Source organism: Chinchilla lanigera, unplaced genomic scaffold (genome assembly GCF_000276665.1).
Source record: "Chinchilla lanigera isolate Chin_1 unplaced genomic scaffold, ChiLan1.0 scaffold00038, whole genome shotgun sequence".
Lineage (NCBI taxonomy): Eukaryota > Metazoa > Chordata > Mammalia > Rodentia > Chinchillidae > Chinchilla > Chinchilla lanigera.
In genome coordinates this window covers 13,636,768-13,662,755 of record NW_004955439.1, presented here as the reverse complement: position 1 = coordinate 13,662,755, position 25,988 = coordinate 13,636,768, and the positions used below count along the sequence as shown (strand labels likewise).

At 33.7% G+C, this 25,988-nt stretch overlaps 1 protein-coding gene across 6 annotated transcripts in view; it reads left to right on the top strand.

Moving 5' to 3' along the window:
• Stxbp5 (syntaxin binding protein 5 (tomosyn)) overlaps positions 1-25,988 on the top strand; it is a gene marked incomplete at its 5' end in the record, with an annotated part of 163,325 nt that overhangs the window by 80,675 nt on the left and 56,662 nt on the right. For all 6 annotated transcript variants that reach the window (XM_013517356.1, XM_013517355.1, XM_013517352.1 and 3 more), the window contains 8 exon segments: positions 2,921-2,999; positions 17,732-17,886; positions 20,079-20,151; positions 21,472-21,619; positions 21,862-21,929; positions 22,203-22,243; positions 23,070-23,290; positions 23,867-24,045. In XM_013517356.1, the coding sequence (XP_013372810.1) occupies positions 2,921-2,999; positions 17,732-17,886; positions 20,079-20,151; positions 21,472-21,619; positions 21,862-21,929; positions 22,203-22,243; positions 23,070-23,290; positions 23,867-24,045 (964 nt within the window).

Here is a 25,988-nt window from a genome sequence, read left to right as displayed (position 1 = left end):
TTATCATAAATGCATGTTGGACCTTGTCGAAAGCTTTTTCTGCATCTATTGAGATGATCATGTGGTTTTGGTCTTTGGCTCCATTGATATGGCATATAACATTTATAGATTTGCGAATATTGAACCAACCTTGCATTCCTGGAATGAATCCAACTTGGTCGTGGTGTATAATTTTCTTGATAATTTGCTGATAGTTTTTTTAATACATATACATCTGTCATGATACATAAATGAGGTCATACATTCCAGTCCCTTTTCCCTCAGCTTTCCTCCACATTAGCAACCCAGCCCCATTCCTGTTCCATCACATAAGCTATGGCAAATACTTACATTCTTCCATATATATATACACATATGTATATATGTATACGCATATGTATATGTGTATATATATATATTTGAGAAACTATGTACATTAGTGCATAAACATGTAGAGACATGAGATTGTTTTGGGGGTCATTCTTTTACCCAAATTACCATTAGTCTTTTTGGCGTGTTGCTTTTCTAAAAAATCCCTCCAAGTCTTCTGAAATCCATTTTCAATGCTGCAGGTACCATTGTTTTACAAACTCCTGAGGAACTGATTCTTTTGTTTCTGTGGAAAAATCTTTTAGGTATGTAAAAACTTCGAAGCAGGTTTATTTATATTTCTAATGAATGTCTGCACAGTGCTTTCCAGAGAGACTGTATCCTTCATAATTCACCTGTGAAAGCATCAGAGTCTGGGTTCTTCCTTTCGTGTAGTTTTTTAAAAATTCTATGATTGCTTCACTTGTTGGTCTATTCAGATTCTTTCTGGTTACTTTTACTAAATTGTGCCTTTCTAGGAACTTGCTCATTTTCTCTCCAGTATCTCATCAGTTGGCATATGTTTTCGTAGATTCCTTCTTTTCTTGATTCTATAATCTGAGTCTTCTCACTTTTCTTAGTCACTGTGACTACAGGTTTGTCAGTTTTGTTCTTTCATCTCAAAGTACCTTATTTCTTTGATTTTTACCTTTAACCCACTGGGTATTTAATAGTGTGTTAATTTCCACATATTTTTTAGTATTTCCATTTTTGTCTCTGCTAGTGATTTCTAATTTCATTGTGTTTAGGTAGGAAAACTTAGTATATATTTATTCCTTACATTTTATTATTGAGATTTACCTTGTATATGATCTGACCTGAAAACATTTTATGTGTACTTGGGAGAATATATATTCTGTCTTTGTTAGGTGGCATATTCTGTAATGTTGTTAGGTCTTGATAGTTTAAATCACTCCCATCTTCTATTTCCCTGTTGATCTTCTATTCGTTTATTCTGTACACTATTGTAAATGGAGTGTTAATGTCTCCAGCTTTCATTGTTGAGATGTCTATTTTCATCTTATTTTTATCCATTTTATGCCATTTTTTGATGTTCTGATATTAGATACATATATGTTCAAAATGGTCTTCCTGGTGAGTTGTCCATTGGCAAAATATTCTCCTAGGGGCTGGGGATTTAGCTCAGTGGCAAAGCGCCTGCCTGGCAAGCGCAAGGTCGTGAGTTTGGTTCCTGGTACCGGAGAAAAACCAAAAAAAAAAAAAAAAAAAAAAAAATTCTCCTAGACTGCTGGTAGAAATTTAAATTGGTTGGGCTGGGGATAAAGCTCAGTGGCATAGTGCCTGCCTGGCAAGTGAGAGGTTATAAGTTCGATTCCTGGGACCAAAAAAAAAAGAAGAAGAAGAAATTTAAATCACCAGTCTTTCTGAAATTGAGGTTTACTTAGTTATCCTTTTTCTGGGACTTTATCTCGTGGAAATAGTCACTAATTTATTCACTAATTAAATGATTATTGAGACCCACAATATATCAAACTATGTTAGCCACTAGAGGATCAGCAGAACACACACACACGGACACACACTCACCCCCCCACACACACCACACCCCCCCCATACACACACACTCACACACATACACCCAAAACAACTTGTTTCCTGGAGTTTTTACATTCTTGTTCTGTAGCCAACCAAGAAACAAAGGACTAAATAGAGAATTTTTTCAAATGTAGTAAGTTCTGTGGAGAAAACAGAAAAACAAAAAACCCAAAGGTGTGAAAGGGGATAAGATGTTTTGGGTAGAAGTGTATTTCTTGGGACTCTTAAGGCCATCCTTAAATTTGGTACTTGCTGGAAAAAAAATCTTGAGAGTAATTAATGTCTTTAAAAATGGAAAATAGGGCTGGGGATTTAGCTCAGCGACAAAGCGCCTGCCTGGCAAGCGCAAGGTCGTGAGTTCGGTTCCTGGTACCAGAGAAAAACCAAAAAAAAAAAAAAAAAAAAGGAAAATAGACTTTTTTTTTAGTTTTCTATGGTTTCTACAAGGAGCATCCAGAAATTGATAATGAAAATCTCATACTTCTTTTAAAAATTAAAATTTTTTGTAAAAAGAGTTTCAGATACATTTTATAGAATTGTTTATTTTAGCAGTCTTTTAGAATTGATGAATGGGTTTTACTTTACGTGAATAAATAAAAATGAAGTTATTAACATAAAATTTAATTTTGTAGCCTTTCACATTTTGGGTGAAAATGTGACGTAGATTTATTTTACCCAAATCTTGCCGTTTGAAAACTTGTATTCACTTAGCAAATTGAAATTATATTTTGTTTGTATGTAATTAAGGACATTGAAAAGATCATCATTTTCTGTTACTAGATTTTTATCACATAAATATTGTTTTTAAATTATTCATTTTGTTTGCCTTTCAGCAGTGAATTTCACAGTAATTTGCTCAATCATTTAAAATTATCCTACTTTGTGTTAGACATTTTCAGAATCACACTAAAATGTTTCATGGTGTATTTCATTATATTTCACTTCCCTTTTGGAATTATTAAGGTATTAGAGTAATTCAGAATTACAGAATTTAATGCAGGAAAATATGTTCTAGGAAAACAGTTAAAGGATGGAAAGAAGCCAGAACCATGCAAACCTATCCTCAAGGTGGAATTCAAAACGACTAGATCTGGGTAAGATTTTACTTCATTGCCAGTATTCATTGTATGAATAACCTGTGTAATGTGGAAGACTATTTCATTATTTCTGAAAACCTATTTTAGAGCGGTCTGCCTAGCCCAGTCTAACGTTTTTTGTTTTCTTCACATAATAAAGTAACTGAAATTGGTAAATTTAGGATAAAATGCTTTGTGTTCTTTCTTTTTAGTAGTTGTACTGTGTATCTAGGAAAGTTTCAATTATTTTTCTTATCAACCTTCTTACATTGTTAGATGCATTTTTGGAAACAAGTTTATTCACTAATGGGAGCTGTGGAATAAGCAATGAAGAACATATTAAAATCGAACCTAACTGTGCTATATATGTTATGAAAGTTACTATATTCAAAAATTAATTGGTTGTTACTGTATGAATTACATGTGAGAATTAGGTGTAATTTATAATTTAAATATATATATTTGTATATTTCAAATGTTATATTTATAAATGTAAAGGAAAAATCTTATCAAATATTTCTTTGAAAATTTTACGTATTTTCAGCCTTCAAAGGAGGTTTTTATTTATGTTCTAGTTCCTAGGGAAGTACATGATTTTATTTACTATAGGTGTATAAGAGTGAATTTATGTAATATAGTGCAGTGGTTTTCAAATTGTAGTTGCTGGATCTTAGCATTAGGTGAGAACTCATTAGAAATGCAAATTCTCAGATTCCACCCTGTCACTACCTCCACCACTGTATCAGAAGCTCTCCGGATGGCCCCAGCAATGTGTTTTAACTAGACCTACGGGTGATTCTGATGCTACTAAGGTTTTGAACCACTGGAATTTTTTTACTATACACATTTATAAACATTGATATATTAGAGCACTCCCATTTCTCTTTTTATCTGTTCTCCCTTCTAATTGAACTCTGCCCTTTTACTTCTGTGTAAAGACATTAGGCTGAAAAACATAAGTGTTGTTATTTTTTCCTTCGTTCTCTCTGGTCTTCTGCTGAGATCTCACAGGTGCACTGTGTTCAGACAGTGGTGTGAATGAACAGCAGCATCCCTCTTTATGTGACCTTTGGCCCAGAATTATTTGACATCTCCGTGCTTCAGTTCCCTCACTTGTAACATAGATGTGTAACAGATCAGACAGCAGTTGTGATGACTTAAGTGAGATGTGCATGTGCGCAAAACATTTCACAAATTGCTTGGTACATAATAATCTATAAATGGTGGAAAAAACTTTTTTTTTTAAGGAAAACCCTTGCCAACAATTGATTTTTGTCCTATTTGTCCTACAGTAAAGGACTTATTAGAAAAAGGAAGCAAACTAGGAAAGAAGTATAAAATATATTGCTTAAACATTTAAAGTAATGGTGCTTCTGAATACTTATCTATTCATTTTAACAACAAAGGCGACAGTCTGGTTGACAGCGAAGGCGACAGTCCCCAAAGATCTTTTTCCTCAGTGCTCTTCGGTTCTTGTTTGATCTCCTGTGTAGTGTTGATGCACATGCATTCTAGGTTTCTTCAAGATGGAAGCAGTGTTTTTTCTTTCATATGATTAGGGATGAAATTTTTAAAAAGTGCTTTGTTCTTTTGTAGGTATCTGGAGATACTGTTAAATAGATCAGTAGGCTCACTCTCTTGTAAGAGTCTCTTTCAGTTTCTTGGTTTCTTTTTTTTTCTGGTGGGATAAGAAGTTTAGTAAATGTAGTTTCTTTCAGTCCCCATCTCTTTTCCTGAAATATCTCCCTAGACTGTAATGTTGAAAATGAGTACTACCACGTGACCCTTCCCCACCTAGAGCAGAATCCCCCTCTACAAAGTATGCTAAGCAACTCTCATTTTTTTTTCTACTATTCCTAGCATGTGTCTTCTGTTGCTGGGACCAACATAATGTGTTCTATCTGTTCCTTTTGGCAAACTGACCAAATTTTACAGATGATCCCCTCAGAGCCCATGTATTGATTCTTTCCTTTGCCTAGAAATCATTTTAGGAAGGAAAGCTTCCCCATCATTCATGATAACTCAGCATAAATGTTATTACCTTAAGGATATACTAACCTTATTTGTCTATATTAGTTATTCCAGTAGTATAATCTGAAGGCATGCAATACTTTTCCTTTATACAACTTATATGTCATTAATAATGAAATTATTTATTCAATATATATCTCCCCATTAATATTGAGCTTGGTGAAGGCATTAGAATTAGGAGATGATGACTCACTAGTGGGTTGTAAAACCAATTTTGTTGGTTGTGATCATCAGCTCTTAACTAATAGAGTAGACTGGGAAATTATACAGTGCACTGTACGTTTAAGGGTATTGGCTCATGAAACTTGCCTTCCATTTATATATTTGTTTACTAGATCTTGAAGTAAACCGTAATTCTTCTCATGGGCCATGATCAAAATATTTTGAAAGATCAAATATTTTGATTGAAGAAATAATTGAGGCTCTGTATTACCATACTTCATTTACTCATCAAGTTCTGCCACTTATTTACTATATTGTCTTTAGCAAGTTGCTTTTCTTCATTTGACCTTTCTTCTTATTTCAGTAAAATAAGAATAGTCATTCCTTCTTCATGAAGAGCTCAAAGAAATAATATGTGTCTAGAATGCAAGAAATGTTTGGCCAATTCTATTTCCTTTTCTTCCTTATTGTTCACATTTGTTTTCAGTAGTGACTACATAAGATTTTATAGACAGGGCCAAATTCTTAACAAGAAGCAACTTAGAATGGGTTCAGATTTTCAGGCAGGTTGTCATGTGACCTCTTGAGAACTTTGTACTACAAAGCATTAGAAGAGTTAGTTTCCCTTCAGAAATGACGTCCATTCTAAAAGTCACCAGCTTTGAGGGAAGATCTCTCATATGAAATCTAAAGGTGAAGATTATTATAGTTAAATACTGTCCACATTTGGAGAATTACATCTAAGAGATTAACTTGCTTTCTTTCATGGTGACACAGAATATTGTAGACACAAAGTAAGGCAAACTTTTTCTGTTATGTGACCAGAAAATAAATATTTTAGGTTTATAGGTCATACAGTCTCTGTCAGAAGTATTCAGTTCTGCTTTGCTGGATTCAGGGAGGCCACATGAAATTTATCTAATTTCATGTGTAATGAAGTATTTTTTGTGTGTGTTTTTCCCCTCAAATATTTAAAAATGTAGAAATGTTAATTTGTAGGCCGTACAAAAGTTTTGCTGTTTTGCTGACCCTGGGTATACATGGACATACATTGCTACACATACACATCCCTGATATCTTTATGTTTATGTGAAAGTTATTTTTGTAGTTGTTTCTCACATGGCACTAGTATTTCATTTTAAGTGGTTTAAAAGTTAATTTCTTAAATTTTAATATTATGGGAAACTATAGCTATAGGCAAATTACTTATATAAGAATATGCAAAAAACATAGATTGTATTAAAAACCCAGAGTGGATTTGTGATATTCTGGTTCTGAAAATATCTAAAAGTCTATTTCAGTATCATTCTGAACTTAATTGAGTTTCCCTTACTTCCAAGAACTGATAGATACCAAGAGAGAGAATCAGAACTCTGAAACCAAAGGCAAACTGTCAACAAAGGTGGTCGCCCGAAGGCACAGGCTTACTCTCAGATTTTTTCCCTTTTCTGGGGAAGATTATTCTTTAATAACTATACCTGTTAACACTTAGGCAAATGCAACTATATTCCAAGTACTCTTCTAAATGCTTATACTTGCTAATTTATTTATTCTTATCATCAGCCTTACAAAGAAGGCATTGCTGTTACTTGTTGTCTTATATACAGAGAAATGGACACAGAGAACTTGAGTAATTTTGCCAGAGGTTGTATGGCTACTAAGTGGCGGAACTCAGATTTAATTCCATCTGTCTCTGGTTTTGTTGTTGCTGCGATTGTTGTTGTTTCTTTGAAATAGGATCATTATGTAGTCCAGGCTGGCCTGTAACTTGTGATACTCATGCCTCAGCTGCTCCAATGCTGGGATACAGGCGTGCACAACCACACCTGGCTTGGTAACAGTTTTTACATGAATGACTATGTTTGTATTTTCTTTTATTATCCACAGAGGCTCTGTTTGCCTTTAATCTCTTCTCACCAGTGTAGTAGCATGACCATTTATTCTATAGTATCCTAATTCTTGCTAAGCCATAGCAGCAAGGAGACACATTTATTTGGATGTCCTGCCTACTTTCAGAGGCAAAAGTAGTTCCCTCTTGTGTAATAGCAATTCATGAGTCTTTACTTGGGACAATAATAGAACCTTACATCTTAAACTCAAAACCCAATTTGGATGGCTTAGTTTCTAAACACTGAGAAAAGTAGATAAAGTGAATGTTTATTTGCTTAGTACATACCACATACTCTGCTATGAAATGAATGCATCGTCTTTTATAATCCACATAATAGCATTGTTAAATGTGTACTTTTATCATATCCACACATGGATATAGGTATTGAGTCTTAGGTTAAGTAACTTACCCTAAAAAGTGACAGTTTGATACTCAAATTTTTCCATAAATAGCATGCGTGAGGACAGAATCATCCTAATGAACTCTGAATTCTCTTTTAAATTTGTGGACCTATCAAGTCACCTTCATAGGGTCAGCATTAAATCAGACTGAATACATCTAATGTGAACTGAGATTGAAGAGATATTTCTGTGTGTCTTAACATGCTAGGTAACTTAATGTAACTAACTCACTTGTTCAGAGGGTTAGAAAGATTCATATCACTTCCTGGCTACAAGTTTAGTGAATTCTAGGTATAGTGTGTAGTGTCATACTCTTTGTAGTCATGGCATTTAGCCTTACACTTGTTTAGGAAGAATCCACAGACATGTTCATGTGCATTTATATCTAATAAGAGAAGACCTTGTTGAAGACTTGGACTTTTAAAGTTTGAAATGCCTTGTTAGTTAACCTTGTCCCTTGAGTTCATGTTGCTTTTACTTCATCAAAATATTTCAATCTTTGATAGTATCACGATCTTCAGATGTAGACATTCTGTTACTATCCAGCTATATCTGTAATATTTTTATTCTCTCAAAGCTAGGACATTTTCCCAGTCTTACTCACCATACATATAAATAATTAGGAAAAATTACCACTTCTCTTGCTTTTAGATAATATTTGACTTACATTTCCTGAGTACATTGTTCAGTAGAGGATAACTTTTGCATGTAGTAAATGGTCAAAGGCAAAAAAGTAAGGTCATCTCACGATGTTACTAACTGCCTAGTATGACTAAAGACCTACTTCTGCTTTCTTTAAAATCACTTTTTTTTTTTTTTCAGGAAAGGTGACTTTTATATCTTTGTGGTATAATCCCATATAACTAAAAACCTATGTCTACTACATTGATAGTTGTGTCTTTTCACATAGAAATACCTCACTTAGTAGCTGTACAAGTTTGTGTCCAGGAATAGGTTTTGTCTATGGCATCTAGCAGTTTCAAGTGTTAAGATCAGTCTGTATTTAGGCTTTTCTCTATATTAGTTTTTAAATTCATGACTGTTAAATTGAAATTGATATAACTTACTTAACAAAGTCTACTAATATACCCATCTATTTGAATTTGATTGGAAAGTTTTACTTGTTAACCTTGTTGAAAGTTGACAAGTAGTAAGACCTTGATGGATATTTAACCAGTAGTGACTACTAAAGTGGGAGAGATGTCAGTGAGTGTAAGAGAAAGGAGCACATACCAAAAGGGCGGCTCCCTGTCGGCTCAGAGCTCTGTGGAGGCCAGAGGTTTAAGCACTCACGTTTTATCTGGAAACCTGCAGATGTGAGGATGTGCAAGAGAGCTTTTCTGTCCACAGAGTCTAAAGTCTTACTGGGTTTGGTCCTGATGTAGAATCCTGAACTAGGTGAAGTAAATGGCAAGAATAAAAAGTGTAGTAGGGGAGAGTGGGCTGGCTAAAGGATAGAGTGGAGCAGGGGGAATTAAATTATGGAAAACAAGACTTCTTGGTCACTGTAGGTGTCTTCACATAATAAACACTTGTGATGGCTTCCTAAAGGGGATAATCATATAATATTTTACTCTATACTGGTATTCTTGCATGGCCTAGGAAGGAGAAAAATCTTCAGCATAAACTACATTTTAGTGAAATGTATATGGAATGTAGTGACAGATAAGGAAATGACATTTAAAATTGGCCAATTACTTTTATAGTATTTCAGAGGAAAATACTTTTTTAGTCTGAAGAATGTATTTTCTATTATTATGTATTTTTATTATCATGTTTGTAATACATAATGATTACATTTACTGTGAGGAGTTTTCACACATACATAACACATCTTAAATCTTTTTTATCCCCTGCCCTTCCATTCCTCCCTGCTCCCTCCAACTCCTCATCTTCTTCACATTTGAAAACCTCTATTTCTAGTTTTTTCTTCGATTCTCTTTTTTAAGTCACTTCCCCCTCCCTTATAATAAGTAAATCTTGGAAACAGTCTATATGTCCAGCAACAGTTAAATAAAGAAAATGTGGTATTTATGTGCAATAGAGTACTACTATACCATAAAGAAGGATAAACTTGAAGCATTTGTGGGTAAGTGAATGAATCTCAAGACCATAATGTTAAGAGAAATAAACCAGCATACAGTTTTAAATATCACCCAGTTTTTCTTATGTAGGAAACCCAGAATATAAAGTAAGAGCAAAAGAAAATATAATAGCAATGAAAGAGATCTTTGTCAAATGAAAAAAAAATTTAAAAGGCATATAATTAGTCACAATTGTATGCATTACACCATTACTAATTATATATTCTAATAATCTCACTTTTAACCACTAGTCATTATTGTATGAAGTGTTTTGAGGAATAGCTAGGTTTTTAAAAAAATTAAAATATGAAATTTAATAAAATCCTGGTGAGACAGTCATCTTTCCTATAATTCCACTAATCTAAAACAAATTTTCACTTGCTAATTCTCTGAGTGTAACACAGTTCCTTGACCATATATATGCATATGTATACATATATACATACATATTTATATTTTTAAATACTTTTTCTTGTGGTATCACAGATTGAACTCAAGGTCTCATGCATGCTAACATACTACCACTGAATTACACCCCAGCCCTCCCTGACTTTTTTTTCAGATACATTTCACTTACTGTATTCTTATAGGATAATTCGTTAAGTATTATTTCTATTCTCTTTAACATGTCTAAACTATTATGAGTTTTTATCAGTTTATGTTTTAAATAACTTATGAGTTTTGTAGTTTACTTAAGAGTGTTGATTCCCTTTTGCTTGACATTTAGTACCTTTAGTATTTTAGGTATCAATATTTTATATTAAAGATAAAAATAAGGTACTAAACACATTTTTTTTTTTTTGAGTTCTGACAGTACAGTAGTGGAAGAAAGATTTCTGTTGAATTATTTCCTTGAGGTCAATTTCCAGTGGTGAAATTTTAAAAGAAGATTGTTTTTGTGCCTCTTGCTCAGTTGCCTTATTGCTTTTTAAATGTATCTGCATAAGTACTTTAATGAACTGAATGTAGATGCTAAAGATTTCAACAAGAATCTCATCAATGTAGGATGATTTTCATTTTATTTTGTTAATTTACTAAATTAAAAATCGGCACTTAGCTTTAGAATTAACCTTAAATACTGTAACAACAATGTGAACTGCTAAATAATTATTTTTACTAGAAAGGCAAGCTGGTATGATAATATGGGGTTAATGTTGAATTTATTCTTACCTGTGTGCAAAGCAACAGTATTTCATAGAATGTTTCCAGTTTCACTTTTTGCAAATAATCATCCAGCCAAACATTTATCAAGCTGATGTTTGTTCATTCATCAGTTTCTAGAAACTAATGAATTGAACAGAATTAGCATCCGAGTGGTTGACACTGACATGGTAACAGTTCTTTTATTTCTGAAATCCTAAAATGGAATTTAAAATCTTGTGGAGTTTTATAATATGTATTATTTATAAAAAGAGACAGTTTTATTTCAAATACTGTTTTCAAAATTATGTTACTTATTTGTTATGCTATTCACATATCTTGGGCTTAAAATACCTCTGGTTTATTCACCCTACTTTCCTGCTACTGAATTTTATTTTGAACATTCTACATTTTCTTCTTCTAGAGCCATGCTTTCATAGTCTAAGTTGGTTTTCTGGTACACTGTTAAAACTTATGGGTTGTTCCAGCTAATCTAACAATAAAATTTTCAACAGTTTTTATATTAGCAACATTTCCCCCCATTTTTCTTTCAAAAGAACTTTCACTTTTCACCAGTACATTAATTAAATATCTTCCTAAAGATTCACTAATTATTCTCTTGCTTTTACTTGGCTGTTTATGGTATATGTTGATACATATCTAGATTGTACCTTTCTTGAGGCAGGGATTAAGTCCATGTAAGAGCATGTCTACAGTAAATGATTGTGAGCACTGTGCAGTGTTCTGTTACGTGTGAGTTTTGAGTTATAGCACTAAAATTATATGCAGTCCATTTATTTAGAAAGTGCTTCGAAGTGGCAAAGACTACATTAAAGATTTTAGATTTCTCTTACAAACAGTGCCTAATTGTTACATAGTTGAAGCTTCTTATATGTACTGATACAAGAACTGAGAGTAATGTACTAGTATCAGTTCCCATGGTATCCCTAAAGATCTCATGCATGTCAGCCAATTTGTGTATTAACACTGTAATGAATAGAAACTCCAAAGTGTAATTTTGTGGCCTTTGTGTGATCTAGATAGGTGTATCAAATTATGCCTGTCTCATGGAGTTTTCTTGTTAATGCTTAACATTTGCTTTGCTTTGTATTTTAATTTCAGCACTACAGTTGATGCCCTGTACTACAGAGCACAGGCAGAGAAAATTGTTTTGGCTATAAACATGACAGCTTCATTATAGTAGCTTTTGGTATGACTGTCAAGCTTTATTGGCTACAAAGAATACCATAATTTTTCTAAAGTTCTTCAAATTAATAAAAATTTCAATTTATAAGCAAGTTATTCCCACCAAAGGGGACAAAGTGTTCCAAGATTTTGTTTTTTTTTTTTCCATTTTATAGTTAAGAGAGGACTTTGGAATTTGTGGATCCTTTTGCCCTCATTTCCAGATTGTGGCTTCTGAGCCAGTCTCTTAAATGAGGATCTGAGATATTAAAAGAATGATGCTAAACAGCTGAACTCCTGAGTGATTAGAGAAAACATTAAAGTTTATGTTGTGTGCAAAGAAGTCATGAAAATTTCCAGAAATACTTGTCACTATACTAGTAGTAGTAGATTACAGTGTAGAGGAAAAGGTCATTTTATTTCTTTTCATGGTACTAATTGAATCTTTTAAATAAATTTAATACCATAATTATTAACTTTATTAATTATGATATCCTTTTATATAAAGTGTAACCAGTTAATTATTGTAGCCTTTATTAAAATGAAAACATGAGATTATTGCAGATTTTCTTCTGTGTGTACTTAATTTTGGGCTGTATGCCAGTGGCCCTCAAATTGATCTCAAGACCTCTTGATTATTGAGAACCCCAGAGCACTTTTACGTGGGTTTTATGCTTGCTAAACTGGAAATAAAGCTTAGAACTTTAAAAATGCTTATTAAAAAATAAAAATCCTTTACTCATTAACATAAATAATACTTTCGTAAAATGAATAGTGGGACAGTGCATCTGTTTTATTTTTGCAGATCATCTTAATGTCTAATTATAAAGGACTATGGCTAGATTTTCAGATCTGCTTCTCTAGCTGCTTTGTTGTGGTGTTTTAATTGAAGTATATGAAGGAAACACACCACTGCACAGATATATAATTAGACTTTTAACGTAATGATAAATATTCTTGCAAAGTACACCAAGTTTGATAAGTAGCAGTTTATTAAAGGTAATCATTGCATGGAATCTGAATCAGTCCTATTAAAGCTTTATATTCTGCTTCATTAAAAGCCACTGGTCTTTCTGCACTCTCAGTATATCTTTTATCCATGCTTGCTTTGAGAACATTACAGCACTAGTCCATTGGAAATACTGATTCAGTGAGTCATTCAGATCTTCCAATTTTCATACTTTTTAATTTTATAACATAAATATTAACTCAAGTTGTTAATATCCCCACTAATCTTATTAGGAAAATCCTTTAAGTACTGCAGAGCTGTGATAACTTAACATGATGGATAAAAGTTTTTCAAAGTCTGGCTTTTGCCTAAAAACCTAGATTTTATCACCACAAATAATGAGTTGTTTTTCTTAAAATGACAGACTCACTTCATGTGTCTTTGAGAAAGTGTCAGTTAATTACCCAAGCCTAAATAATGAAGTTATTCTGTCATTCTTTCAAGCAAAAATAACACTGGCCAATTCACTTGATGCATTCAAATAATTGTACTAACTTCTGTTGTAGAAATAACTATTGAACTAGTCATTTTATCAATACAGTATTAAAAAGATATGTCAGGATCAAGTTTTAATCTTTGTTGTTTTGCTGCTTCATCAAGGACATTTTAAATATATGCTTAAGGGCTGGGGATATAGGCCAGCGACACAAGGCGTCTGCCTGGCAAGTGCAAGGTCGTGAGTCTGATTCCCCGTACCAGAAAAAAAAAAGTATTGAGATGGTTCCTAAAGTGCATGCCTAGGGAACCTCTTTGTTTTGTGGCAGAATACAATGACTAGCTCAGTTAGGTGTCTTTGCCTTGATTTATGGTGATATGCCTAGAGTTTTATCTACCTACTCTTACTGTGGAGTCATACTGCAAATATTAACACAGTGAAAAGCCAGTGTCCTAATAGCATACTGAAAATGGTTTTGACCTCACAGACCTTTTGCTGAGATCCTGGAAATCTTTAGAAGTCCATAGAACACACTGAGTGTTGCCACTGAATACTACATTGCAGTTAAGAGGAGCTATGCAAAAGGAAATGATTTGGGCTTCCACATTTTTGATACCTGAAATAAATGGCTCCAGTTGTTCTAACCAGGCGATAGTTCTCTGTTTTTGTCAGAATAATTCTTGGGATTGGCCTCCTTACCCACACACTCCCAAATAGAGTTACAGGATTTCAGATTTAATATTAAGAGTGTGAGGGGGGAATATAGGGTCTTGCAGTGAGACCCTCAGTGACATTCCCTCATTGCCCCTCACCTCCCTGTGATCCTCAGCGATAGGATAAGTCAAGTAATAGTATAGTGCTTCTAGCTTTCTGTGTACTACTCTTCTGCTGTTTAGAGTGTGAACAGTACTTGTCTGCTAACCGGTCAGAGACAGAAGTACAGAAATCAAAATTAAGAGTGTAGAAATTTTAATGCCATTTAGTAGTGCTAGAAGTTTTATGTGCATATTCACTTTCAGTTTTGTTTGCTTCTTTTGCAAAAACATTGACTTGCAGTGAATTTAAAAATTTTAAAATCTTAAATCCAGAACTCAGGTGATTGTGGAGCCTAGTTCTGGAGATCCTAATAGAGGAAAGAGAACATGTTTGCAGCATTTTGAGCCCTATTACCCGTCGCCACAGGTACCTTCTCACTGCTGTAGGAGCACTAGCCTTTTCATCCCACCACCACACGCAGCTCACTCCCGACTTGGAGTCTTTGCAGTCACTGTTCTTTCTCCCTCCTTCTTCCCTGGCCCAAGCTGTTTGAATGACTGTCTGTATTTTGTTTTGGTGCCAACTCATATATCATCACTTCCAGGACCTTTCCCGACAATGCTATTGTAGTATAACCCTCTAGCCCACCCGTGCCCACCCACACTCTCTTGTGTTCCATTTTCTCCTGGTGTTAATGTCTGCCCAGAATAAACCTTAGAATACTTCTTTATTTCTGAAACACAAGTGCTCAAGAAATATTTGGGTGAGTGAATAGGTAGCATTACTGAACTGAGTTAAGGGAATTACTTAGTCAAATGGCTTTTTAGATAGAAATGGTTCCTATAAGTAAGGGAAGTCTTCGTACAGAAACACAGCTTCCGCCAGAGCAATTCACAAGCTCATCCTGGGGAAGTTAATCAGTAGTCCCATGAAAAGTCTGGTCAGATCATAACGCTTCCAAGTGATGCCTCTCTGATGTGAATGTCCTACAAAATGAAGGTTATAGTTAACAAAATATTAAAAGGGATTCTGCTAAAGTTCTGCTTACAGTAATAGGATAAAGATTACATTGCCTCTCGACCTTCTTACAACATCAAAAAGGCTTACTTTTTCATTTAAAAAAATAAAATGAAATATTCTCCATCTTATGATTCATATATTGCATAAAAATAATCTAGATTCTTGAAATTTTTAATAAAATTGCAAATGCCAGAAAATATTGTGAGATTTTATAATTTTTCTTGTACAGTTAAAATATTTCATTACTGTATTTATAACTAATTTATTCTGTAAAAGATTTCATTACTGTTTACTTTCACGTTTTTAGGTCACTGTAATGAAAAGGTATAACTTAAGGGAATTCACAGATTGGGTGATTGGGGGACTGGCAGTCAGTTTCAAAGAAATAGCTCCTAAAAGAGCATTTTTATTAAGGGCATGTATTGCTGGATTTGGCAAACAGTTATAAAAAAGAAAATACTTAGGTGTCAGTTTAATAATTATTCCTTTCAAAATGTCTTTCTGTATCTTTTTTTTCTCTTTAAGTTTGGAAAAAAAGCAGTTTACAGAGCCAACAGATCAAAAAATTATTTGCCTTCTGAGGTTAAACCTCTCTAATTGCCAGTGTGATAAGGATATAGACTACCTGCCCTATTCATCTCCATGAGTGCTTTTTTGCTCATTCTATTCTATGATGTAACTCAGCTGTTAATTTGCTCTTCATAGTTCAGAACAGATAATGTTTCTGGATTGGATATAAATAAAACACTTGTCAGCCATGGAAATATTACATACGGAATAGTTGACCCAGTTATCACACTTTGTAAAAGTTTTTCAAATTAGTTTCCTGTTGGGCTTTCCACCCCTCTTCGTGATATTTTATATCCAGTTGTAATTTCAAGTCAAGAGAAAATTATGTTAGTCTTCCATCACTATGGCAGCATACCTGAGAAATTAGTTTAAAGGAGGAAATGTTTATTTTCTGGTTTCAGAGATTTCAGTCCACGGTTGGCTGGTTGTACAGCATCGACTTTAGGCCTATGGAAGACAGAAATATTGTGGTAGAATGGTGTACTGGAGGAAATCTTGTTTTGTTTTGTTTTTTAAGACAGGGTCTTACTAAGTAGTTCAGCCTAGCCTTGAATTTTACTATGTAGCTCGGGCTGGCCTTGAACACCTGGCAGTCCTCCTGCATCAGCCTCCTGAGTGCTGGGATTATGGGTGTGTGCCATGCCTGGCTGTTTTATGTATTTTAAATAGGTGAAATGTTTAAATATTAAAAGCAAGTCTGTAATTTGCTTATAAGTATCTACTGTTAAAACAATTAATCTGATTTGTGAAGTTTATTTAGTCTTGTTTGAATGAATAAACAAATGAATAAACTGGAAGGTTTGGTTATTTTGAGACAGGATCTTGTTACATAATCGAGCTAGCTTCAAACTTAACTATGCAGCCCTCGGCTTCCTCAAACTCACTATCCCAAGTGCTGGGATTATAGGTGTCCACCACCACACCTAGGTTAGAAGTTTTGTTTGCTTGTTTATTTCTATAGTTTTTATTAATTAAGTTTATTGGTACATTTTGGGTATAATGATCACACTCATCATAGGACCTTGTACCTGTACATGATACAAATTGATTCTTTTTTTCCCATTCCCCTACTCTTCCTTCAACCTCTTTTCCAATCCTTATTTACAAAAGCTTTGTTTCTATTTCATCCTTCTTTTCTCAGATCTTTTCTTTTCTCTTCCTTTCTTTCCCCCTCCCCCTAGTTCTCCTTTGAATTTGAACATTTTCTTCCTGTTTCATAATGTTTATTACACATTTTGGTCCTTATTTACTCTTTCAGTTTCTCATACCAGAGAAGCTATAAATGTGTGTTTACACATGTGTGCCCAATTTATTTCATTTAAGAGGATGGTGTTAAGGTGCATACATTTAGGTAGAAATATCTCAGCTTATCCTTCTTTATGGCAGAGTAGACTGGTGCAACAATGGTCAAAATCAGTGTGGAGATTCCTCAGAAAACTAGGACAAGAGGTTCCATTTGACCTACCTATTCCTGTCTTCACAAAAGAATTAAAAGCATCAGAGTACAGTAATACATGCACACCCGTGTTTATAGCAGCACAGTTTATACTTGCTAAATCTTGGAAACAGCCCAAATTATTTAACTGAATATTTTCTCAGTTATCAAGGGAAATTTGTAGCTAGTAAAATTCTTGATGCGTCCTTGAGCAATCAGTTTGTTACACACTGGATACTTCAACGCATTAAGATCTTCTCGGGGAACTTTTGTTGAGTAGCCCTGGTTAGAACTGGAAGAAAAGCCAACATTCAAGAGACTTACCAGCAGAAATGTCAAGGAAATTTTGTGAAACTTTTGTATAAGAGGTAAAAGAAAAAGTTTTAGGGACCAGGGGTAAGTATATGAGTCAGTGGTCAATGTTTATTTTTATTGTAGTTTAATTTTCAGAAATTTCCCTGTGTCTTAACCTACTCCACTTTAAAAATTCCACATGTAATTATCATACCCAATTTTATGATGTATAGAGATTTTAGAATTTAAGATTTCATTAATAAAGAGATTATGATGCAGCAAGAAAATAGTCTCCATTATGCCATTTATAATCTAAAATGTATATTTTATTTCCAGGGAACCTTTTATTATTTTATCAGGAGGTTTGTCATACGACACTGTAGGAAGAAGACCTTGCCTAACAGTAATGCATGGGAAAAGTACTGCTGTGCTAGAAATGGACTATTCAATTGTTGATTTTTTAACGCTGTGTGAAACACCATACCCAAATGGTAAGTTTTGCACCTCTAAAACTCACGGATATTTCAAAACAAAAACCTCTATTTTGTCTTAAGTGGTTTCTTTATCCTATCGTGCTAATTCTTTTGGGGAATAGACACTATCCTCATAACATTGCAAATTTTATTGTGTATGTTTGTTTTGTTTAACAAACTTTATCTGCTTAGTAATTATGAACTAGTGGTGTCTTTGAAAGATAAGCAGTACCCATATTAAGAGACATTTAAAAATTCTATAAAACATCAGTGCATTAAATTTCTCAGGGTTCTCCAGAAAAGCTGAACCACTAGGAGATATGTACCATATTTCTCCCAAAATAAGACTCAGTCTTATGTTAATTTTTGCTCCAGAAGATGTAATAGAGCTTATTTTCAGGGATGTCTTATTTATCATGTCCAGCAGTATATTGTATATTTATTCATGCACAATCATCTGCATTTACTCATGTACAGAAATGTACATTTATTCAAATTGCAGCCTGAATTTCTTGCTACTCTATTTCCTCTAGAACTATTGACCAAAACCCCTCATGTCCAGGTATAGAGCTCTCCTTTTTTTAAAAATTTTTTCATAGTGGCAGTCGAACTCAGGACCCTGCGCTTGCCAAACTGGTGCTGTGCCGCTGAGGTACATCCCTGGCCCAATAGAGCTGTTCTTAAGTGAGAACTTCTTGTCCGTGGAGCCTGCTTGTGCATCATTGTAATACATGACATTAAATTATAAAAATTCAAATTAGATACAACCACGTCCATTAGTTGCCCAGGCACACGTTATTTGTATATTGTGTCCTTACTCCAATTAGTCATTCGGCAGTAAATCTCCAGTTTATCTGTTCACATGTGCGATTTTGCCTCTTGTCCAAAGGCTCCTGCTTGGGTATTTACAAATTTAATTATAATTTATATTATCGTTTAAGTATGAATGTCAATATTTATTGATATTTAGTTATATATTAATATTATCATCTTAGGATTCAGCATGTCCAGCGTGTATTGCAAAGGACATACCAAATGTGTTTGTCTGGCTGACAGTCTTAACTAGGGCTTATTTTTGGAGTAGGGCTTATATTATGAGCATCCTGAAAAATCATGCTTGGGTTCATTTTCCAGTTAAGTCTTATTTTCAGAGAAATACAGTGGATACATGTTTCAACATAGCTTTATCTATGTGTTCCTTCATACATACATTTGAAGGACTTATGGAGCTGGCAGGTCTGAAATCTTTAGAGCAGACCATTTCTTCAAGAGAAGGAATTGAAGTGTTGGATTCAAAATCTGAAAATTGGGGTCTCAGGCTGGATTTCAATATTTTTTTTCTTTGGAGACAGGGTCTTGCCATGTGGTGCATGCTGGCCTCGAACTCACACTTTGGTAGCTCAGGCTGACCTCGAAGTCGCAGTGATCGTCTGGTCTCATCCTTCCTAGTGCTAGAGTTACAGGGGTGCGCTACCACACCCGGTTTAGGATTTCTATTTTTAAATCTTGAGGCTTAACTGCTTTTTTTTTTTTTTTTTTACAATATACCTCAGTCTGTGCCCCTAAGACCTTCATCTGATGGAATGAGGCTCACTCATTCAGAGGGTAATCTGCTTTATTCAGAGTTTACTATTTTAAATGTTAATAATACCAAAAAAAACAACCTTTCCAGCATGTAGAGACTGGTATTTGATCAAATAGCTGGAAGTAACATAGCGTTGACACAAAATTTATCATCACAGCTTAAACATGTGATTTAAGAGGAATTTAAATGTGCATCATTTTTACTTCATTTGAAACTATTTGAGTTATATAGATGTGGAAATGTGTGTTACAAGTGTTAATAAGCACATATAAAACATTTTAAAAGACGTAGTATAGAAGAGCTCTACTGAGTTAATCTGAGATTCAATAATGGTAATGGTTCTATTTGAATTTTGGTTTTGTTATCCATGTTCATCCTTGGAACTTATATCATAGAAGTTACTGTGAGCTTCTTGTCCTATTCATCTTTACAAAAGTGAAACAACTTTTTCTGAATTAAGTAAATTTATCTCATCTAAAATATAAGCTTTAAATTTATATGAAATATCACAGGATCACAATGTTAACAAAATAAAATGGAAATCAATTAAGAAATGTTCATTCTCTAATTTGCTGTCTTCTTGCATATTTAAAATTACTACTCTTGTATTGTTTTCCTATTCTAGATTTTCAAGAACCATATGCTGTGGTGGTTCTTCTAGAAAAGGATTTAGTACTTATAGATCTTGCACAAAATGGGTAAGAATTTCTTCCCTATGTGGTGGAAAAAAGATTAGTTATTTCATTTCTTTAGAAGTCTACATTTATATCCATAACCTGGATCTCACTTTAAAACTCCAGACTCACCCTTCTAATTACTTGCTAAACTATTCTGTTAATATTGAATTTCATACTATTTTCATTTCTTTTTTTTTTTTTTTTTTTTTTTTTTTTTTTTTCTCCGGTACCAGGAACCGAACTCACGACCTTGCGCTTGCCAGGCAAGCGCTTTTGCCGCTGAGCTAAGTCCCCAGCCCCCTATTTTCATTTCTTAGGTCAAAATTAATTGAATTTCTGACATTTCTTGTTTTAATTTCATGCTTCTGTATCCTAAGGCTACACAAAATCTGTATGTTCAAAATTGACCCTAGTATAATTTACCTCTAAATAAGTTATTTGTCTTTCTCTGTTCACTTTCTTTTGCAGTGTGCTGCACATACCATTGTCAGGTTAATTTTACATGCATCACTAGCCCTGTTATTCTTCTGATTATGTGTATCGTAGAATCATTGAACTAAGGAAAGCCCTGTGTTATAGGGTTGCCTGACTTTTTGTTATTGCACAGTTTTGTTTATTTGTGTTTTATCTGGAATAGTTCATTTTGCAGTCTATAAAGGGCTTTCCTGAAATGTCTGTCCTGATCAATATATTTAATATTTACACATTGGCAGTTTTGTACTTTTTTAAACATTGTAACCAGTTTCTGCTTTCACAGACATTTTAAAGCAAGTATTCTCATTTTAAGGAATGTTATTATGTGTATGAAATTTTAATATCATGATTTTAAAATGATTTTGCTTTATTAAAGTAAGTTCATATCTAAAACCATTTAAGGGGGAATTATATTTCAGATTATCACTGAAGCCAGGTAACATTCTGGGGAGAGAAAGAATTGAAATTTTATATTGATGTTGGTGTAGGGATGCAGTTCCCATGACTGAGAACTGTATAGCTTAGTGATTATGAGCACCATTTAAATTCTGCTTCCGCTGCTTCCTAGCGGACACACCTCTGACACGTTACTCTTGGCTTTTGCTCTTCAGTATAATGCCTGCATCATAACTTTGGCGCAAGAAGGAAGTGAAATATAAGTAGCACTTAGTCTAGGATAACACATTGTATATAGTTGCAACCATAACCTTTGTTATTATAACTTAGCATCTTTTATTATAAAGTTCCTCAATTTTAATGTATATACATAAATCAATATAGGGGTATATTTTTAAATTTTTTCATTGTGTGTTAATCATAGATTATAATTTATTAAGTTAATCAATGTTTTTGTTTCCTGTGTTAAAGATATCCTATATTTGAAAATCCCTACCCTTTGACTATACATGAGTCCCCTGTTACATGTTGCGAATATTTTGCTGATTGTCCTGTGGACCTTATTCCTGCACTTTATTCTGTTGGAGCTAGACAGAAACGTCAAGGTTACAGCAAAAAGGTATTGAACATGAGTCTTGTTATTGAAATATTTTCATATTTTAAATTTATTACCTTGGGGTGTTTAATAACATTGATACATTTTCTATAGAAAGTATTTGGAAAATCATTTTTGGAAGCAAAATACATTGGATACTCTTTCCATATATGTGTTATATGTAACATATATATAGATAGATTATATGTATGTAAAGATTTACAGTATGCTTGTAAGTTGCTTTATACAGTGATCTTTTCTTATAGGAATGGCCCATCAATGGAGGTAATTGGGGCTTGGGTGCTCAAAGTTACCCAGAAATAATTATTACAGGGTAAGTAGAAATTTCTTTTCACTCAGTAAGTCAGTAATAGCTAAAATAGTTGAGTAAGACTACAAGACCTTTAATTTATTGGGCTGGTAGAGCTTTTCTTCATGTTACAGTACAACAAGAAGTAAGTTATTATAAAGAACCTACCAGTTTACTCCAGTTTTTACCTTTTTCTGAACTTGGTGCTATCTTAAAAATAACAGTATATATTTTAAAAAGGAAAAAAAATGTAACTTTTTTTCTTCATCACATTCTTAACTCCTTTGCTTTGTGTAGACATGCTGATGGTTCAGTTAAGTTCTGGGATGCTTCTGCAAGTAAGTGATTTGAATATTTATTGTTTGTTGTATGTTAAACCTTGATAGCTTTTGTATATCTTGTTTTACAGTAATTACAGAATCAACATTTAGTTTGAAATCTGTAGGCTGTACACCTAATTTACTGAGTTATGAAGTACATACATTTCTTCAATTCTTAAGGGTAAAATATTTTTAGTGATATTAGTATAGCAAAAATAGTTCACAACAGCAGTATTCCAATTCTTTAAAATAGCTTTAAATCTCTTTCTAACTCAAAGATGAGAAGTGGGAATGTCTTCCAAATCAACAGAAAGTTCTAGAGTAATTTTAATGTCTGATTCTAAACTTGTGAAAGTTTGAATGTCTTTGTGAAAATACCTGGCCGTTACGTAGTAACAGAAAAGAGTGCCTTATGATTAATGTTTGCAGAACATACAGGATGAGAATTCCCTCCCGGTACATTGTTTCATCAGGTAGTTTGTGCTAACACTGTATCATTTGTAGAGCAACTATGTAGAAAGTCATTCTAGGAAGTGAAAAACCCTCTATTATTTTTGGTGTATTTATACATTTTCCCCCAAATCTGTTTGTTACTCATTTTTTTCAGGTTATGTAAATCCATCATGATGATAGGTTTATTTTTTTTAATGAATACATAAATTCACCTTTTTTTGGCCACTCAGCAAATGCATACATTGTCTAAATGTACAATAGACTACTATAATGTAGGTTGAGAAATGAAAATGCCATTTAGGTAAATACAGGATATTTTCCTTACATAATATGCTGATTAAACATTTTATTTATTTTATACTAAAATGTCTAACATAATCTTTTTTTCTAGTAACTCTGCAAGTATTATATAAATTAAAAACATCTAAAGTATTTGAAAAGTCAAGAAATAAAGAAGACAGACCAAACACAGACATTGTAGATGAAGACCCGTATGCTATTCAGATCATTTCATGGTGTCCAGAAAGTAGAATGTTGTGCATAGCTGGAGTTTCGGCTCATGTCATTATTTATAGATTCAGCAAACAGGAAGTAGTTACAGAAGTCATTCCGGTAATCATCTCTTAATTTTTTTGGTGTCAAGTGTTCAATTACTTTCAATTTGTGTTTTATTTAGAACACTATTGGCAGTCAATTTTGTATAGGAATTTTGAAAACAACTCAGTATTTAAATTTCTATCTTTGTGAAAAATACCATTTGTTGGTATATCTTTATCCGGATTTACTGATTATGTAAATCCTTAAGCACATTATCAATTTTATTTAGGTAAAGCAAATATGAATATGAGTATAATTTTGGAGTGCCACAAATTGGAAAATCATGAGGTGTGCGTGTTTTTATGTGCCCATGTACACACATTTTTTAAAAAACTGAGTCAGAAAACATTTTTCCTTTACCTTTGGAAATCTTGTTAAATTTTTAAGTTTAAAACTTTTAGTTGGGGCTGGGGATTTAGCTCAGCGGCAAAAGCGCCTGCCTGGCAAGTGCAAGGTCGTGAGTTCGGTTCCCGGTACCGGAGAAAAAAACAAAACAAAACAAAACAAAACAAACTTTTAGTTGTATGCAAGTTATGATACAGTGCTTACTAGTTATAAGGAGTAAGTAAACTGCCTTACTATTTTCAACAGATGCTTGAGGTTCGATTGTTATATGAGATAAATGATGTGGAGTCTCCAGAGAGTGAGCAGCCACCCCCTTTGTCAACACCTGTGGGAGGTTCCAACCCTCAGACCATTCCTCCTCAGTCTCATCCGTCTACCAGCAGCAGTTCATCTGATGGGCTTCGTGATAATGTACCTTGTTTAAAGTAAGTTATAACGAGAAGAATTACAGTTGTTTATGTGTTATCTTTTAGTTTAAGTAAATCATAAGCATCAATAATATTTTACAGTAAGGGAGTAAACTGGCACAAGAATCCTGTGTTGGGCTGTGATTAATCTTTTTTTTTTTTTAATGGGATGAGAGGTGTGATTGCATTCCATTGTTTTATCCTTAAAAGGCTAAGACTTGATCTCCAAGCATAAGTAGTATACATCACTCACTGTTCTAAATCCGTCAGTACCTTTAATCTGGATTTGTATGTGGATTAGTTTATATTCAGACTACTTTGTACCATTCTAAAAATTCCATTTTTTTAGTCTTTAAATTGACTCAATTTTTCATGATCATTTTAAAAATTTTTATTAGTACATGTTTATAGTACATAATGCTTACATTCTTTGTGTGGATTTGGTATCTTTATATAACACATCTTAATTCTGTGTTCACCCCTTTGCCTTCTCCCTTCTCCGCCATCCCTCCGTCTCTTGATCTCTTTCCCTTTTGAGAAAGATCTATCTCCCTACTTTGTAGCCCTACCATAGCTTTATTTAAAAACTTTTGTTTTGTAGCATTCCTCATATAAATATATCTTGTTTTTATAGGGGGATAAATGACATAAATTTTTTTCTCTCCAATTTATATTTTTGAGTGATTCAATTTCACAAAGGTTATGGGTAGAGAAATAATGCAGTGAGTAAACAGTTAAAATCATTGAAGAATTACGTGAGGAACAGTTTGATTAAAAATGTTATGTTTACAGAGAAATCAATTAAGGTAATGATTGAAAGGTGGCTCTGGAAAAGGTCAAGAGATTCAGGAGAATGGTGGGGGCAAAAGCCAGACGGTAACACATTCAAAGTAGAGAGGGTGGCAAGTAAAAGAGACATTTACCCTAGGCTTTGCACTGATTTGCTTTAGGTTTTCTAGAATTTCTCTTTTTGGTGGAGAGTTTAACAATTGCTTTGAAGAGTATCAGTGAAATCAAGAAGGCACTTATTCCAAATAAAGCAGATTTTTAAAAATATCAAATCATTTTTAGAGTATAGATTTTATAAAAATTCTTTATGCTGTTCATAAAAATTTGTGATGCATACTTTAAGCCGCTGGTTCTCAACTGTGGATGACTTTACTTCTTAGGGGATATTTGGCCATTACTAGAGATATTTCTAGTTGTCACAACAGAGAAAAGGGATGATGCTATTGATGTCCGATGGATAGAGGCCAGGATGATGTTAGAATCTCTTACGGTATACACAACAAAGAATTACCCAGCTCAAAATGTCAGGGGCCTCAAAAGTGTCCAGCTTCTCTCTGTCTTCTTGAGTTCACTTTTGCTGTCATGCACATAGGCATCTACACAACTGCTTTCAGCTGCACTTGAGTTCTGGCTACACTGGAATGGGACTTGGAACACAGAATCTACACCTTGTTCATTTTGTTCTTTATTCAGTACTGCTTTAAACTTAAACTTGTGAAAGTTCCTTTAAGACTTTCTGATTTTAGAGGGTTTTTCTTAGCTCTTTGTTAAATTTAACTTTTATGAGCATGTAAAGTACAGCTTGTCTTCTGAATGATTTTTAAACATTTCTGTATTTTTAGCCATTTTATCAGTTACTGAAGTGATCTGAACAATGTTACAATTCCATATCGATATGTAGTATCTTCCAAAAATCAGAGTACATTATTTAGTTTGTGTTTTATAATGTCTTATACTTCTGTTAATCAACTTTCCGTCACTGTGACAGAATAACCTGAGAGAATCACCATATAAAGAATCAGGGTGGATTTGGCTCACATGTTCAGAGATTTCAGTCCGTGGTTGCTTGGTCTTGTTTGGGGCCAGTCGCAAGGCAGAGCATCACGGCAAGGAACACATGTAGAGCAGAGCTGTTCACCTCATCAGCGAAAAGGGAAGGGCCTGGGATCCCA